Source organism: Stegodyphus dumicola, chromosome 2 (genome assembly GCF_044657685.1).
Source record: "Stegodyphus dumicola isolate Sdum_Otavi_A_Nest chromosome 2, ASM4465768v1".
Lineage (NCBI taxonomy): Eukaryota > Metazoa > Arthropoda > Arachnida > Araneae > Eresidae > Stegodyphus > Stegodyphus dumicola.
Genome location: NC_140769.1, coordinates 93,332,383 through 93,347,231, shown reverse-complemented (window position 1 = coordinate 93,347,231; position 14,849 = coordinate 93,332,383). Strand labels below are relative to the sequence as shown.

At 34.4% G+C, this 14,849-nt stretch overlaps 1 protein-coding gene across 2 annotated transcripts in view; it reads right to left on the bottom strand.

Moving 5' to 3' along the window:
• LOC118196070 (pescadillo homolog) overlaps positions 1-14,849 on the bottom strand; it is a 97,048-nt gene extending 82,199 nt beyond the window's left edge. For both annotated transcript variants that reach the window (XM_085810907.1, XM_085810908.1), the window contains exon 1: positions 14,693-14,849. In XM_085810907.1, coding sequence (XP_085667033.1) covers positions 14,693-14,716 — 24 coding nt within the window. In that variant the 5' untranslated portion in view covers positions 14,717-14,849. The remainder of the gene's footprint in view (positions 1-14,692) is intronic.

The following is a 14,849-nucleotide window of genomic DNA, read 5'->3' as shown; positions in this document are numbered from 1 at the left end:
CATGAAAGTTGATTTTGCGTCTAGTTAATTCAGGAAAATTAGTTTCAATTACAGTCAAAAGTCGTTAATTTGGACACCCATAATTCGGAATGATCTATAATCCGGACCTCAAAGCTAAAAACTTTCTGCGCATGCGCCGCGTTGACGCATGCGCATAGGCGTTTAAGCGTGCGCGTAAGACCTTTACGACTGCGCATTTGCGTGTGCACAAGCGCAGAATACGTTTTCACTGCGCATTTAATGTATAACGGATGGTATAAGCTAAAATTATCTAATTGTCTATTTCAGTTAATGTTGATGATTGCGTTGTTCCTTAATCTTCGAATTGGATCCGGCTTATTATTTTTTGCAGACTGTAAGAGCAATTTTCTAAAAGTAAGCTTGTTATTTCGATTATGTCAAATAGAATTTCCGATGCTGAAGCTCCCAAAGGATCTACGAAAATGAAAGTATGTTTCGATGTCCATCAAACAAAAAGTGGAATTGCTCCAAAAAATGGATAAAGGCATAGCCTTTGTTTATCTAACCGTTCCGAAATCTGTTTATCAATTTCACGCTGCTCTGCACCGGGGGGGGACGTGCAATGAACTGGAAGTTGATCTGTCAACATTATCGTTATCTTCAGGGCAGATGTTTTTATTTTATTCGGCTTATAATTCCTTATTAAATGTAGTATTTTATCTCGGTGTACTCCGTCTTTGATATGATTTAAATCAAATTCCTCGTCATTATAAATATCACGAATACAAATCAAATAGTTTTCTGGTTGCAATTTTCTAATTTCGGCTATGCGTAATGTATGCTTTCGCATGCGCGCGTTGAAAGAACTGTTTAATAAAGTAAACAAATAAATAGTAAGCTTTTTTTTTGTAAATTTTGATACCCTTTAGATCATAATTGCTCATTATTTTATAAATTACGGTTTTATATTTTTAATTTTATAATTTCTGCATGCATCTTACCAGATTTAAAGTGATGATCTATAATACGGAAAAATCGATAATCCAGAATCAGCGAAGTCCCGATGAGTCCGGATTAAAGACTTTTGACTGTAGTTGTTTTCAGCTTTAAAAATATTAAAAAAATTTTAATAAGTTAGTTGTTTTCAACTAATAATTGTATCGCCATTAGCAAAAATAATGCATTACTATCAACAGCATAGGATTAAACCAAAACTTAATTATCTATTTAAAGCTTCAAAACGTATTTCCGAACTTCACTTTTTCTCGGCTAGCGTTATCGAATTTGCGCTTGGCGACCTAAAATCGAAATGCAGCCAACAGATTTCCCGCGAAATCGATAACAAACCCTCTGCAGAAATAAACTCATAATCCCGATATCCCATACATATAGTATGTGCAAAAGAGAATAAACTCCGTAGAAGGTGATAAAAAATTAATTTATGGCTTAATTGAAACAAACACAGAAATTAAGCTAAGCAAAACCATGTAAAAACAAATTGAAATGATAAAACGAAACTTAATTTTCATGTGAATTTTCAGCGCTGATTCTCCCATTATAGAAATTTCAATTTGTTTCAGACAAAAACCACATTTAGCTTTATAAGGATTGTCATCCATCAATATCCAGTCTTTGTAGTCAGCTTGATGAAGCCACAGTTTATTGAAAATGCACTTTCCAGGCATCGGAAAGGTTGTGGCCTTCCAGGTTGGAATTGCTCTAATTTTGGCAAATATTTTCAGAATCCCCCTCCTTTTTTTTCTCGAGCACCTTCATCTTCACTTTCGCCTCTTAAAGAACTTCCGGCTTCACGCTTTCATCACAATCTGCCTAAATTTATGGATAACACCTGTTTCGAAAGATTGGGCGAATAGCCAATCAGACACCGATACTTTCATTCGGGTAGCTAATTGTTTTTTTTTTATCGTTTGCAACGCAAATTCGGCAACAGATTGGTTTCGAGCCGTGCAATTTTAATTCCATATTCACGAGAAATCGCAGTTCACACATAGAATGGCAATCATTAGAAATGATAAGAAATGTCAAATGAGCAAAATTAAGGACCGTTTATTAATTTTGGCCAAAATTAAGGACCAAAAATCATTTTTGAAAAAATTAAGGACTTTTAAGGACCGTACGAACCCTGACTTTATTGAAATTATTTGGCTCTAGTATAGAACTGGGCGCTCCTTCGGTTTTTAGGTGAAAATAGATAGATGTGTACATGGACAAAGACAAAGTCAGTGTGCAATGCCGACTTTGTTGAATTCTCTGCTGAGTTTTTTTAAGTGAAAATAGGTCGATGTGTACATGGATATCGAGTTTTTGCAATTCTTTGACTTGTTATTTTGGCTTTGCATAGCGGTGATTTTTGGCAAAGAATTGCGGAAACTCAAGGTGCGTTCTGACGTGGGCGTAAAGCGCATAGAAGCATAGTCATAAGGGCATAAAATACGGGAGACCCGTTCACACCTGCGAGAAGGATGTGTAAGCCGTGGCCAATGAGAGAAGCTAAATTTGCGCATGCGTGAAATGTCTACAACCTTCCCCCGCTGTTCTCCTGCTCGATTGATTTCCCGCGTTCGCTCTGCTTATTTTTTTCATTGTGTCATGGCCTTTTCAGCTTGCCACAAAGTTTTACTGGCTCAAGAGAATGATCTTTTATCTGCCCTTCTCATTAGCCAAGAGGCAATGGAAGAAGGAAAAAAAAAAACGAAAAACAACGAAATGGTCGAGAGATATTTTTTTGAAAGACCAATACTTGGTTGGCACATATATTTCTGTGCAAAGCAGTATGGAATATTTCTGTATTGTACTGTAGTACTCTCTATACTATAAACATGCACATGCATATCTCTATATATAAAACCTTCTTCAATTTTTATACATATTTTCTCTTAGGAGAAATACGATATTCTAAATATGTCTAATTAAAAAAAAAATCTTGAGGATAACTAACAGATAGCCTGTATATAATATTTTTCCATTTTGCAGGTGTGAAAGCAGTTAAGCTAAAAACAGTACTTACCATACATTATTATTTTTTTTTAAATTTTCAATCAAAAGGAACATGTTTCTGTGACAGTGAAATGTGTGCTTAGCACTCCTTATTCATTGTCCCTGTCGATCACTATAGTAGTTTGCTGCACTACCAGTATCAATTATCACTAGTACTAGTATCCCACAACTGTTCACAATGACCAGCAACCACAACTAGTACAATACTAGGAAACGTTCACCCAACAATGTATTTTATGCTCAATCATTAAATACATTTTGCTGTGTTGCCAGCTGTTTGTATACACCTATTTCTAATAATTTGCATGTATAAGCCGCACCCCTGAATTTAATTTCAACATACACTGTCATTTCTATTTACAACCAAATCTCAAAAGTAATTTCACCATGACAAATTTTACGTACCCAAGTCTTCAAATACATCAAAATTATAAACATTCATGCCTTATCCAGGAATTTCTACCAGAGAAATAGCATGAATTTAATGATCAAAATTCCATTCAAATGATAGTAATAAAGAGTGGATAATAATAATAAGTACTATTCATTAAATTATAGTCCATGTTACGAATTATGTGTGCTATTCAGTTTCATTAAAAGTAAATTATTTTCACGGAGAACGTAATTAAAAAACAGAACAGAACTTCAGTAGGAGACAAAACTGTCTAGACGCTTGACTGTTTTAAGGATATTTCACTACATTTTTTCCTTCTTGGAATTCATAAGAGCATTTTCTCAAAAGATTAATCTTTTATTACTTATACAAAGCTTACACCATTGAATTGACTATTGTGACTATTCTTAAATAAGTGAAAATAATTTTTTCTTTTTTCTTTAATAAGTAATATTTTTACTGTTAAAAAAACAGCAGATTCTTGATATTGATTTGATGTTTAGTAAAATTAATTCATGAAGTTTATTTGGAAAGAAAATCAGCATTTGAAGCAAATAGCAATACAATATTTCCATCTTTTTCAATAAATTTATTCTTAAATACAAAAATAGTTAAACAGAAAAAAATTATAATAATTTTTTTTAAAATTATAGACAGAAAGAAAGTAATAATAATAATTTACACAGAAAAAATAAAATTTTTGCAATCATGCATTTTTTAAAGAATTTTCACAATAAAATGAAAAATATTGGATGGGATCAATCATCTAAAGGATCACACACAGCATGCATATCCTGAGCTTAACTTTCGTTTATGAGTTTCATCCATATTTTCAATAAAAATTGAGAAACTCATTAAAAAATGCATGTCATCATCGTAGATTTCTTGCAAGATCAACTCTTTATTTCGTTCGGATACGATTACAACTCATTATTAGGTTCAAATACGATTACAACTCATTCAGATACGATGTGTTCCATATTAAAAAAAACGTCGCCTTCGATGTGACAGTGAAATCATCTAAAGAAAGCCACTTCGTTTTAGCTTCGCTCTGATTGGTCGACGCTTATCCCAAACTCGCCGTATGCCACGAGCCCTAAACCAGATTCTGTGACGTAGCAAAGACTGGTTGCCTTTGGCAGTGGAGCTCGGCTTTAACCACTTATGCCCCTTACGCCCTTGTCTGAACGGGGCCTCAGTGTCCTTGTACCACCAAAAATCGCCCATTTTTGCCAAAGGACACCCATATTTTTACCAAAAAGGGATATTAATAAAATATACCAAATTAACATGGAGGAGCTAAAATTTTAAGAGCTAAATTTTTAAAAACTATTTGTGTGATTTTTACAAAGCTTGAAACTTTGGCATAATTTGAGTCACAGAACCGAAATATGGAAAAAAATTGGTATGTTATTTCTTAAAAAGTCTGATTTTGTGTCAAAATTAAATGTTAGAACAATGCTATATTAAAATCTAATATATATCCTAATTAGTGCTTTCAAGATATGGAAAACGTAAATTAAATTTCGACAAAGGGTCCAGTAGAATGAGAGATATAGAACTGTCCCTTTTTTTGTTTGTGTGCAAGGTACATACATGTATACACATGTTCATACATACACATATTTCTGAATCCGGTCTCAATAACAGAAGAGTACCAAAATTAAAGTTTGAAAGAACATATTTTCATAAATAATTTTCTTACAAATTATTAAAAAATACTGTATTTAGCCAATTTTCCCCAAAAACTAATTCACAAAAGATCTCTCTTTATATTACAAAATGAAAAATTTATATTATACAAAGGAGTGGAAGAAGGGTGCAGGCAACTTATTTATTGAACCCAGAATCTAGCAACTTTAATTAGCCAACCACTGACAGCTAAACAGGGAAAAGAAAAATACATAGCGCAAATTTATTTTTTCCAAGTATGTCACTAAAGGGCAAAATACATTCAAGTACAGTAGACTCCCGATTATCCGCGGGCGGATTATTTGCACCTGCCGCACAAACCTTTTTTTTTTTTTTTACAAGCGTAAAGCAAAGAAAATAAAAATGTTCACAAAACTGAGCAAAATGTTAAATTTGCTAATATCGTGCTTATTTATGGCAAAAATATTCCAGGCCTTCTCGGAACCTTCCCTTCTGATGAGTAAGTGATTTCTTACTCACCCTTGCAGTGCCCGCTCCTTCGCTCTCTCTCGTCTTAATCTTACCGATACATCCACTTCCTCCCAATCGCCATTGTTAGTTTAAGCCTCATAGTGTTTGCGAACTGGTCGATATTAATTTCTTATCTTTTGTGTTCGGTGCTTGTGCTTTTTGGTTTTGTGTTTTTCGCTATCGATTTAAAATGTCAGGAAATCAAAAGAAGGTTGTGTTGACGATTGCGCAAAAACTAGAATTAATTTCCAAAGTAGCAAACGGCGATACAAGGCACCAGATGGAATTGGATTATGAAATTGCGGAAACAACAGTGCATGACATTCTAAAGCAAAGAGACAAACTGGTGAACTTTGCATTAATGTCAGACAGTGCTTCCGCGATGAAAACACGAAAAACGGCTGATCTTTGGAATATGGTAACAGGTAGTTTGGCGACATTTTGGAGGCGATAAAGGTTACTCCCTAGCACTTTGGAAATAATGTGAGAAGTACTGAGTTCCGATTACGCATTATTTTGTGTGAGGGAAACGAGAGATCATGAGATATGTCATGTGACATTAATGGACGAATCACTGTTCTTTAATCGGAAAAGGGGGTATATTTGTAAAAATATCTGGTGTACTTTATAGCAGTAGTTTCATTTTATGTTCTGTGAAACAGTGTTGTTTAACATTTGGATCGCATGGCCGTATATAAAGTAAATCCAAAACTTTTTATTGTGTTTATGTGTAATTGAAAAGAATTGCGGATAAGTATGAATGTCCAATATGTGGGAATGAAATGAGATTGTGTGAAAGGAAGGATATTACAGATAGTTTAAATGGCGGTGCAAGAAACCTGGTGAAAATGGACATTATGTGATCTGACATGCACTCAAAATTCTGTAGAAGATTAGGTAAGTTAGTATTTTTAATTATTTGAGGCTATTATTTTTATGCATTGCTCTAAATGTGAGGAGTAAATAAATTAATATGGTATTATTGGAAAATTGTTATTAGCAATGATTTAGTTTAAAGTAATTGGGATTGTAAGCTAATTTTTATTAATTTAATGTATGTGCTTATTTATATTTTAAGTAGTGTTTTTTAATTTAATTATATTTTAATTTAATGATCGTGATTTTGAGAGTTATATGTTTGTAGTATTTTGGAATACGTTTGAGTAGAAGTAAATGTGCATGGAAAGAATTTAAGTATTTGACACTAAGTATTTGTAATCATTTTTAATGTTTTCTTATAAATTCGTTGGTGACGTTTATAATAGATAATTTAGAGGTAAAAGTTTTTGGATATTTTGTTTATTTTATACGTGCAAATGTGCATCCTTGGAAAGGGTATATACTTTTTTGCGATCAGGTAATTCCATATATGTTCTTTTTACCGGGTTTAAAGATTGAGAAAATTGTCATGTAGTTTCGTGAAATTTTTCTAATTTATGAGAAAAAAGCAGTGTACATGGATATAGTGAAGAGTGTGCGCAATGCCATTTTTGTGCAATTCTGGGATGTTCTTTTAAGTAAAAATAAGTCGACGTGTACAAGGTTTAGTGATATTTTAATTAAATGAAAGTTATTTTGTGAATTTTATGTTTGTAGGAATTTGGTATACGTTTCAGTTGAAGTAAACGTGTATGGAAATAATTTAAATATTTGGCACGAAGTGTTTGTAACCATTTGTAATGTCTGCGGTATGAATTCGTTGGTGACGTTTATAATATAATAGATAATTTAGAGGTAAAAGTTTTTGGATATTTTATTTATTTTATACGTGGAAATGTTCATCCTTGGAAAGGGTATATACTTTTTCGCGATCAGGTAATTTCATATATGTGCTTTTTACAGAGTTTAAAGATTCACAGAATTTTTTTGCATTTTCGTGCAAATTTTTGTAACTTATGAGAAAATAGCAGTGTACGAGGGCCATCCAGGAAGTAGATTACGTTTCCGTCTGTGTCCGCTAGGGGCGGGGCTAGCGCGGCCATCTTGGGGTCAGAGCGTTGCACAGCTCAGTCTGCATCTAGCCGTGCTAGTGAGAGGTTCGTGCTGTGCTCCGTTCAGATACTGTGACGGTTTGAAATGTCTGCGTTAATTGAAAATCCCGCGAGCTGCGAGGTGCGCTCAGTAATAAGGTTTCTGACTGCAAAAAACTGTAAACCGATAGAAATCTATCGGCAGCTTCGTGAAGTGTATGGGGACAACATTATCACTGAAGGTGGAGTGCGTCAGTGGGTCATAAGATTTCAAAATGGCCGAACCAATGTTCACGACGAAGATCGAAGTGGGAGACCCAGCATAGTGACCGCCGAACTTCTCGAAAAAGTCGATGCTAAAGTCCGTGAAAATCGAAATTTCACAATAACGGAACTTTCTTTGAGTTTTCCACAAATTTCGCGAAGTTTGTTGCACGAAATCATCAGCGAAAAGCTTGGTTACCACAAGTTTTGTGCAAGATGGAAGGCAAGAAGAGGTAACGAAGTGGTTGAAGGCGCAGGCGGCCGAATTTTTCGACGAAGGAATTTCCAAGCTCGTACATCGCTACGATAAATGCCTTAATTTGTATGGTGACTATGTAGAAAAGTAGTATTTGAGTGTGGCTTTCATTTGTATATAATAAAATTTGTTTCCTATACTTTGTTTATTTTTTTATTCCAAAACGTAATCTACTTTCTGGATAGCCCTCGTAGATGGATATAGTGAAGAGTGTGCGCAATGCCATTTTTGTGCTATTCTGGGATGTTTTTTTAAGTAAAAATAAGTCGACATGTAAATGGTTTATGTGTATGTGCTATTCTGAAAAACGCGCAAGGAGTTTGTGATTGTGCACTTTTTCCCAATTTTGCAGTTAATATTTGTCATGATTAAGCAGTTTTGCTACATAAAATTTCTAGCATAAGTGTAATTCGGCTAGTAGATTGTTGGAAAAAGTGTTCAGTAAATAAAAAGAAAAGAAACATGTCTTTAATGGCGGCGAAAAAAAATAGAGGGTTGCTGTAGCACAGTTGGTCGCCAAAAAATCGTCAAGTTACCATAATCCAAAGATCAACCCAAAAAACTATGTACCTTTGATGAGCTAGACACGACTTTGGCAGAGTGGTTAGCTCAAGTTCGAAAAGAAGGTACTCCTGTAAATGGTCCTATCATTGCGGCGAAGGCAAAAACCTTTTTTGAGTTGTTAAGCCTGAAAGGAAATTTTCATGAGTCTTCTGGCTGGTTGACTCGTTTTAAGCAGCGACATGGAATTCGAGAAATTGGACTTCATGGGGAAAAACTCAGTGGTGACCAACAAGCAGCCGGCGATTTCTACCATGAATTTGAAGAATTTGTTTTAAAAGAAGAGCTATCTTTTGAACAAATTTACATTGCCGAAGAATCAAGACTTTTGTGGAAATGTTTTCCCACTCGCACTTTAGCATTTGAAAGTGAAAGTAAAGCGGCGGGTCATAAAAGCAGCATGGAAAGGATCACTATCATGTCTTGCAGTAACGCTACCAGTGGACATAAACTCAGACTTGTTGTCATTGGAAAGTAAATAAAAACGAGATCTTTCAAAGGCACAAGTATAAATTTGTCCGTTGATTACTTTAACCAAAAAAAAAGGGATGGATGAACCGACACATTTTTCAAGAATGGTTTTAAAAAATCTTTGTTCTTCAAGTTTGTAAACATCTTAAATCGAAAAACCTACCTGAAAAAGCTGCTATTGATCGACAACGCACCTTCTCACCAACAAGTGTGCTAAAGCCTTCTGATGGACAAATTTTTGCAAAGTTTTTCCCCCTAAACGTTACTGCGCTAATCCAACCCATGGACCAAGGAGTCATTGCAGCAATGAAGAGAACATACCGAACCAAGCTGCTAATGACCAAAATTGAAGAAGGTTATGATCTGAAGGAGTTTTGGAAGGATAGCATCTACGATATTACATCTGCATGGGACTCAGTGAAACATCAACCCTCATAAAATCATGGAGAAAACTCATGCCTAATGTTGAAGCCAACAACAACCTAATCCCTTTGAGTTGTGAAGAGAATGAAGATGTAGACATGCCCACGGCAACTCTTGCTGATATGGCAAAAACAGTTCTGGGTGGTGAGAACGTCGATGCTGAAAACATTAATGAGTGGTTGGAGTGTGACATCAACAAACCTGGCTTCAAACACTTGACAGATGACGAAATTGTGAAGAAAGCAAGGGGAGAGATCGAGAATGAAGGACAGTGAAGTGAAGGCGAAGAAGAGCCCACAGTGCAGATGCGGAAGACTCACGACAAGTCGACGGATAGCTGAGCTATTTGGAAGAACAAGATGATGCGGAGTTGGCCGAGAAACTTATGCTACGAAAAATGCAATCTCTGATCAAGAGAAAATGCTTCCAAAGCAAGAAGCAAACACAAATGACTGATTTCTTCAAAAAGGTGTAATTTTACTGTTATGCTTTTGTAATTATATTACAGTATTAAAACAGTACATATATATTAATTTTTCTGTGTAACCTTGACACCTCTCGTAAGCATACAAAGCCCTTTTCTGTTTTCATTAACAAAATGCATTTTAGGTTAGTTTTGAGTGATATACTAAAATATTAAGCATTAGTTAAACATTTCCTGCTGTTTATTTTACATTTTATTGTACATAAAACGATTTTTCCAACGCGGCCGCGCCACCCAATTCCACGGATAATCAGGAGTGTACTGTATTCACAAACAATACTTGAATTGTGTCATACTGATACTGGATTAGTGTGATTAAAAATTCTATAAAACATGTGTTTGCAATTTATTGGTTAATATTCATTGCATCTCCCCCCCCCGACAGCCATGCACTTATATCAACATCTTTTTCAATCCTTCAAACATGCTTTAAAGTTGTTTTTACAACTCAACATCAAAATTCCTCTCAATGCATTAATAAAACTCAAAATGCTGACTGTGAAATGGTAATTTTAACTACAGAAATTAGAAAATGTGACATGATGCCGTATCCTGGACATATGCAACTCACAGATCTATTGCTGCATTTGGTTAATCTTTGGATTATGGTAACTTGGCGATTTTTCAGCGAAAATTTGGCGACCAACCCTGCAACAGCAACCTGCTAGTTTTTGTTTGGACGCCATTTTGTTTTCACGAAGTAAAGGCTTTTTTTTCACTTAACCTTTTTTTTTCAACAATCTGCTAGCCAAATTACGCTTATGCTAGAATTTTTATGGAACAAAAGTGCCGCTGATCTTTGGAATATGGTAACCGGTAGTTTCGCAACATTTTGGAGGGAATAAAGGTTATTCCCTAGGACTTTGGGAATAATGTGAGAAGTACTCAGTTCCGATTACGCATTATTTTGTGTGAGGGAAATGAGAGATCATGAGATATGTCATGTGACATTAATGGACGAATCACTGTTCTTTAATCGGAAAAGGGGGTTTATTTGTAAAAATATCTGCTGTACTTTATAGCAGTAGTTTCATTCTATGTTCTGTGAAACAGTGTTGTTTAATATTTGGATCCCATGGCCGTATATAAAGTAAATCCGAAATTTTTATTGCGTTTATGTGTAATTGAAAAGAATTGCTTAATTGCGGATAAGTATGAATGTCTAATACGTGGGAATGAAATAAGATTGTGTGAAAGGAAGGATATTACAGATAGTTTGAATGGCGGTGCAAGAAACCTGGTGAAAATGTACATTTTGTGATCCACCATGCACTCAAGATTCTGTAGAAGATTAGGTAAGTTAGTATTTTTAATTATTTGAGGATGTTATTTTTATGCATTGTTCTAAATATAAGGAGTAAATGATTACTGTGCATGTGCGATTTTGAAAAACGCGGCAAGGAGTTTGCGATTCTGCACTTTTTCCCAATTTTGCAGTTAATATTTGTCATGATTAAGCAGTTTTGTTCCATAAAATTTCTAGCATAAGTGTAATTCGGCTAGCAGATTGTTGGAAAAAGTGTTGAGTAAATAAAAAGAAAAGAAACATGTCTTTACTTCGTGAAGACAAAATGGTGGCGAAAAAAAAAAATAGGGGTTGCTGTAGCAGAGTTGGTTGCCAAAAAATCGCCAAGTTACCATAATCCAAAGATCAAACAAAAGTGCTTAATCATGACGAAGATTAGGTGCGAAATTGGGAGAAAGTGCGAATCGCAAACGGCTTGCCGCCTTTTTGAAGAATTGCACATACACGGTAACTAACTATGTACACGTCGACCTATTTTCACTTAAAAAAACATCCCAGAATTGCACAGAAATGGCATTGCGCACACTCTTGACTTTATCAATGTACACTGCTAAAGTCCTAGCTTTATCGCCTTACAAAAATGTTGCCAAACTACCTGTTACCATATTCCAAAGATTAGCCCTGCATTTTCAGCACAAAATGCATAGATAACAAAAGGACTGTTATGTGTTGGTGCAAAATCAGGTAGTATAAATTACTTACCTGTAACACTGAAAAATCTTCTAATAATACAGTAAAATCACTCGTAACTGGCAATATAGTGGCACTTATGAAAAGCTAAATTTAAAACTGAAATTTATGTCTGAGGAAAAAAATATGTAATGGATTAATAATCTGAATTCTTAAATGTGGAAAATAATTGTGTTATGTTTCTGCCAACCAATGTAAAAAGTCTTTATCCAACATATAAAGAAAAACTATCAATTCTTTTTTTTTTTTATGCATTGGTGTGTGAACTTTAAAGGTACTATACACTTTGCGAAATGGCTCATTTGACAGATGCCATATATTTGCTTTTGTTCTTGACTGTAAAGATATAAAGAAAATTACTTTATGTTAATGTAAATGTAAATTGCAGCCTATGATTATCTTCACAGATGATGAGTCGAGTGACAAAGATTTTTTGGCTTTAGGACATATCTGACATTTTGAATTTACTTACATGTTTGGAAAAATTAGTGTTAGTGAAGAGGAGGTGCAGGCTTGAATGGATGCAGGCTATTCAGTTCTCAGCACTTTCTTAAAATGACAATGATATAATCTGATATGTACTCCTAAAGCAGGAAAATGAGATGGAGAGGGCAGATAAACATGATGGAGAAAGAAAGTTACATGGACAGAAGAGAGAAATTTGCTGAGAAATGTTCATCTACGTCATTACATAATGTTATGAAGCTACATTGAATAAACAAGAAATTTGTAAAACTATGGTAACAATCTTGTAAGCAAGCAAACATATGAAATCATACTATAAAAAAATTCATAACTTGCATATAATAATAAATATGGTAGTTTGAAAATATTATTTAATTTTGTTTTCCTGAAATATAAAATCAAGTGGGTGTGTTTTAAATAATCTGCATGATTTTTTTAAACAAATAAGCTGTAAAAATATAAATTCACTTATCTAGGAAAATTTCTTATCCAGAACAAGCGTGGTTCCATAACTGGTAGTTAAAAAAAGAATATATGATGCTACTTGATTTTGAAGGCCTCCATTATCAAAACAGTGCCAAGATTAAACCACTACCATATAGGTTCTGGCTGCCTTACCTCTGAGATTGCTTTTAATATGCCATCAATAGGCTAATCTTTCCCAGAGGATTTCCGCCACATGAATTCCAAAAGATACTAGAGATGACTTAAGATGATGTGGTGTGATACTTTTTGCTTTTGTTTCACCCTTTAACAAAGCACCACATTCTTTCAGCATTTTTTTATGAGCACTCATTGTTCATCAACAAAATGAAATGTGTGATTTACAGTTAAATGGCAGAAACCAGCCTTTACAAGCTCTTCTATTTTATAGGCTTGCTTCTTTAGTTCTAAAGTATCTTGTATCCCTAAAGAATCTAATTTCCACATTATTTCAGAAATAACTATTTCTTTTACTAAAGGGCAAGTTACAAGCATAGCATTAGCTTATCATGTAATTTTCTTGATAAAGTCCAACCAAGTAAAGGTTCTGTTGCTACAAGTCAATATTTTACGCTGACTTGTCATGTTTTCCTACGGCGTCATTTCCAAGGAATACTTAAACAGGTTGTGATTTATTATCCACATCTGACAATGCTATCTTCATTTTTTGAAGGCCTTTGATCCATGGAACAGGTTTAATATTATCGCATACATTTGGCTGATCCAAAGCTTCCATGTTACAAGTTATTTTGTGGATTTTTTTAATCTGATTCTATAACATGTTGTGTTAACATTTTTCACAATTTTCTCACTGGGCTATATCCCATTTCTTCTGCTGGATTTTTCAATATATATGATTTTGGGGACCCTCAATTTAGGACTGCTCTAATAAGTACTTCGTTATTACCTGACACTAACTTTATTTTCATAGTCTGAAGGAATACCTTTGGGCCATAAGTGATGTTAGACATGCTAATTTCAGAACTTGCACACTTTTCATCACTCTTGTCCAATTTCCTGTTTCAAGCATCTAGAGTATTACAAATAAGCAACACACGTTTTTTACCATATAACTACATATTTCAAAAACACTTTGCATTTACGAACTGGATGTCCAGCTGTCAGGCAAGCGAAGTAGCACTGTTTATCTCTTAAAGTATTCTGCTTCTCCAGCAGAAAAACAGTCTGAGCCCACATGTTTCCCTGAACAAAAAAGACATGCTTCTTCACATCCTCTGAAGATATGAGAGCAGATTGGCAGCTGTAGGTACGCTTCCTGCTGTCAAATACCCTTCTATTTTCTTAAAAAATTGGCAATTTACACTTGAACACAAACGAAAACCAGACATGGCTAAATATATTCTTTCTCTTCAGTTTCAGCCTTAAGGAAGTCAACAATTTATATACTAGATTCGCTTAATCCTCCCAAAAAAAGATAAAAATTATTTTTAGCATAACCAAGAAAATTAAATAAATCTGCCTCCTGAATGTGAATGCTCGGTGTGAATGTTTAAGACTTTTTTTTTACTCAAAAATTGCCAACACAAACATGATAAAAAATATTCGTTGTATTGTTATTTAAACAAGAAATTTATAGCCAATCTGCAGGAAAAATATAGCCAACTGTATGCATCAAATGTTTCAAAATGGTAGCAAACTAATGACAAGCTAACCCGGTGAGTGTGCTTAAAGGTTAGGAATGAACGCTTATACATGTTTACATAATTTCAAATACTTCAAAATTTCAGGCAACTAAAATACATAAGAGAAAATTTCTAATCACCTTTTTACGCATTGGTCTACCCATTTTCTTTTAATAACGCAAAAAAAGTTATTTCTTTTCTAAATAAAAAGTAACTAACGTCCTGCACAATTAAAACTAAACGTGGAATCTAGCTACACAAACAAATACATCAAAGCACGCTTTCTTCTCAGTGCTG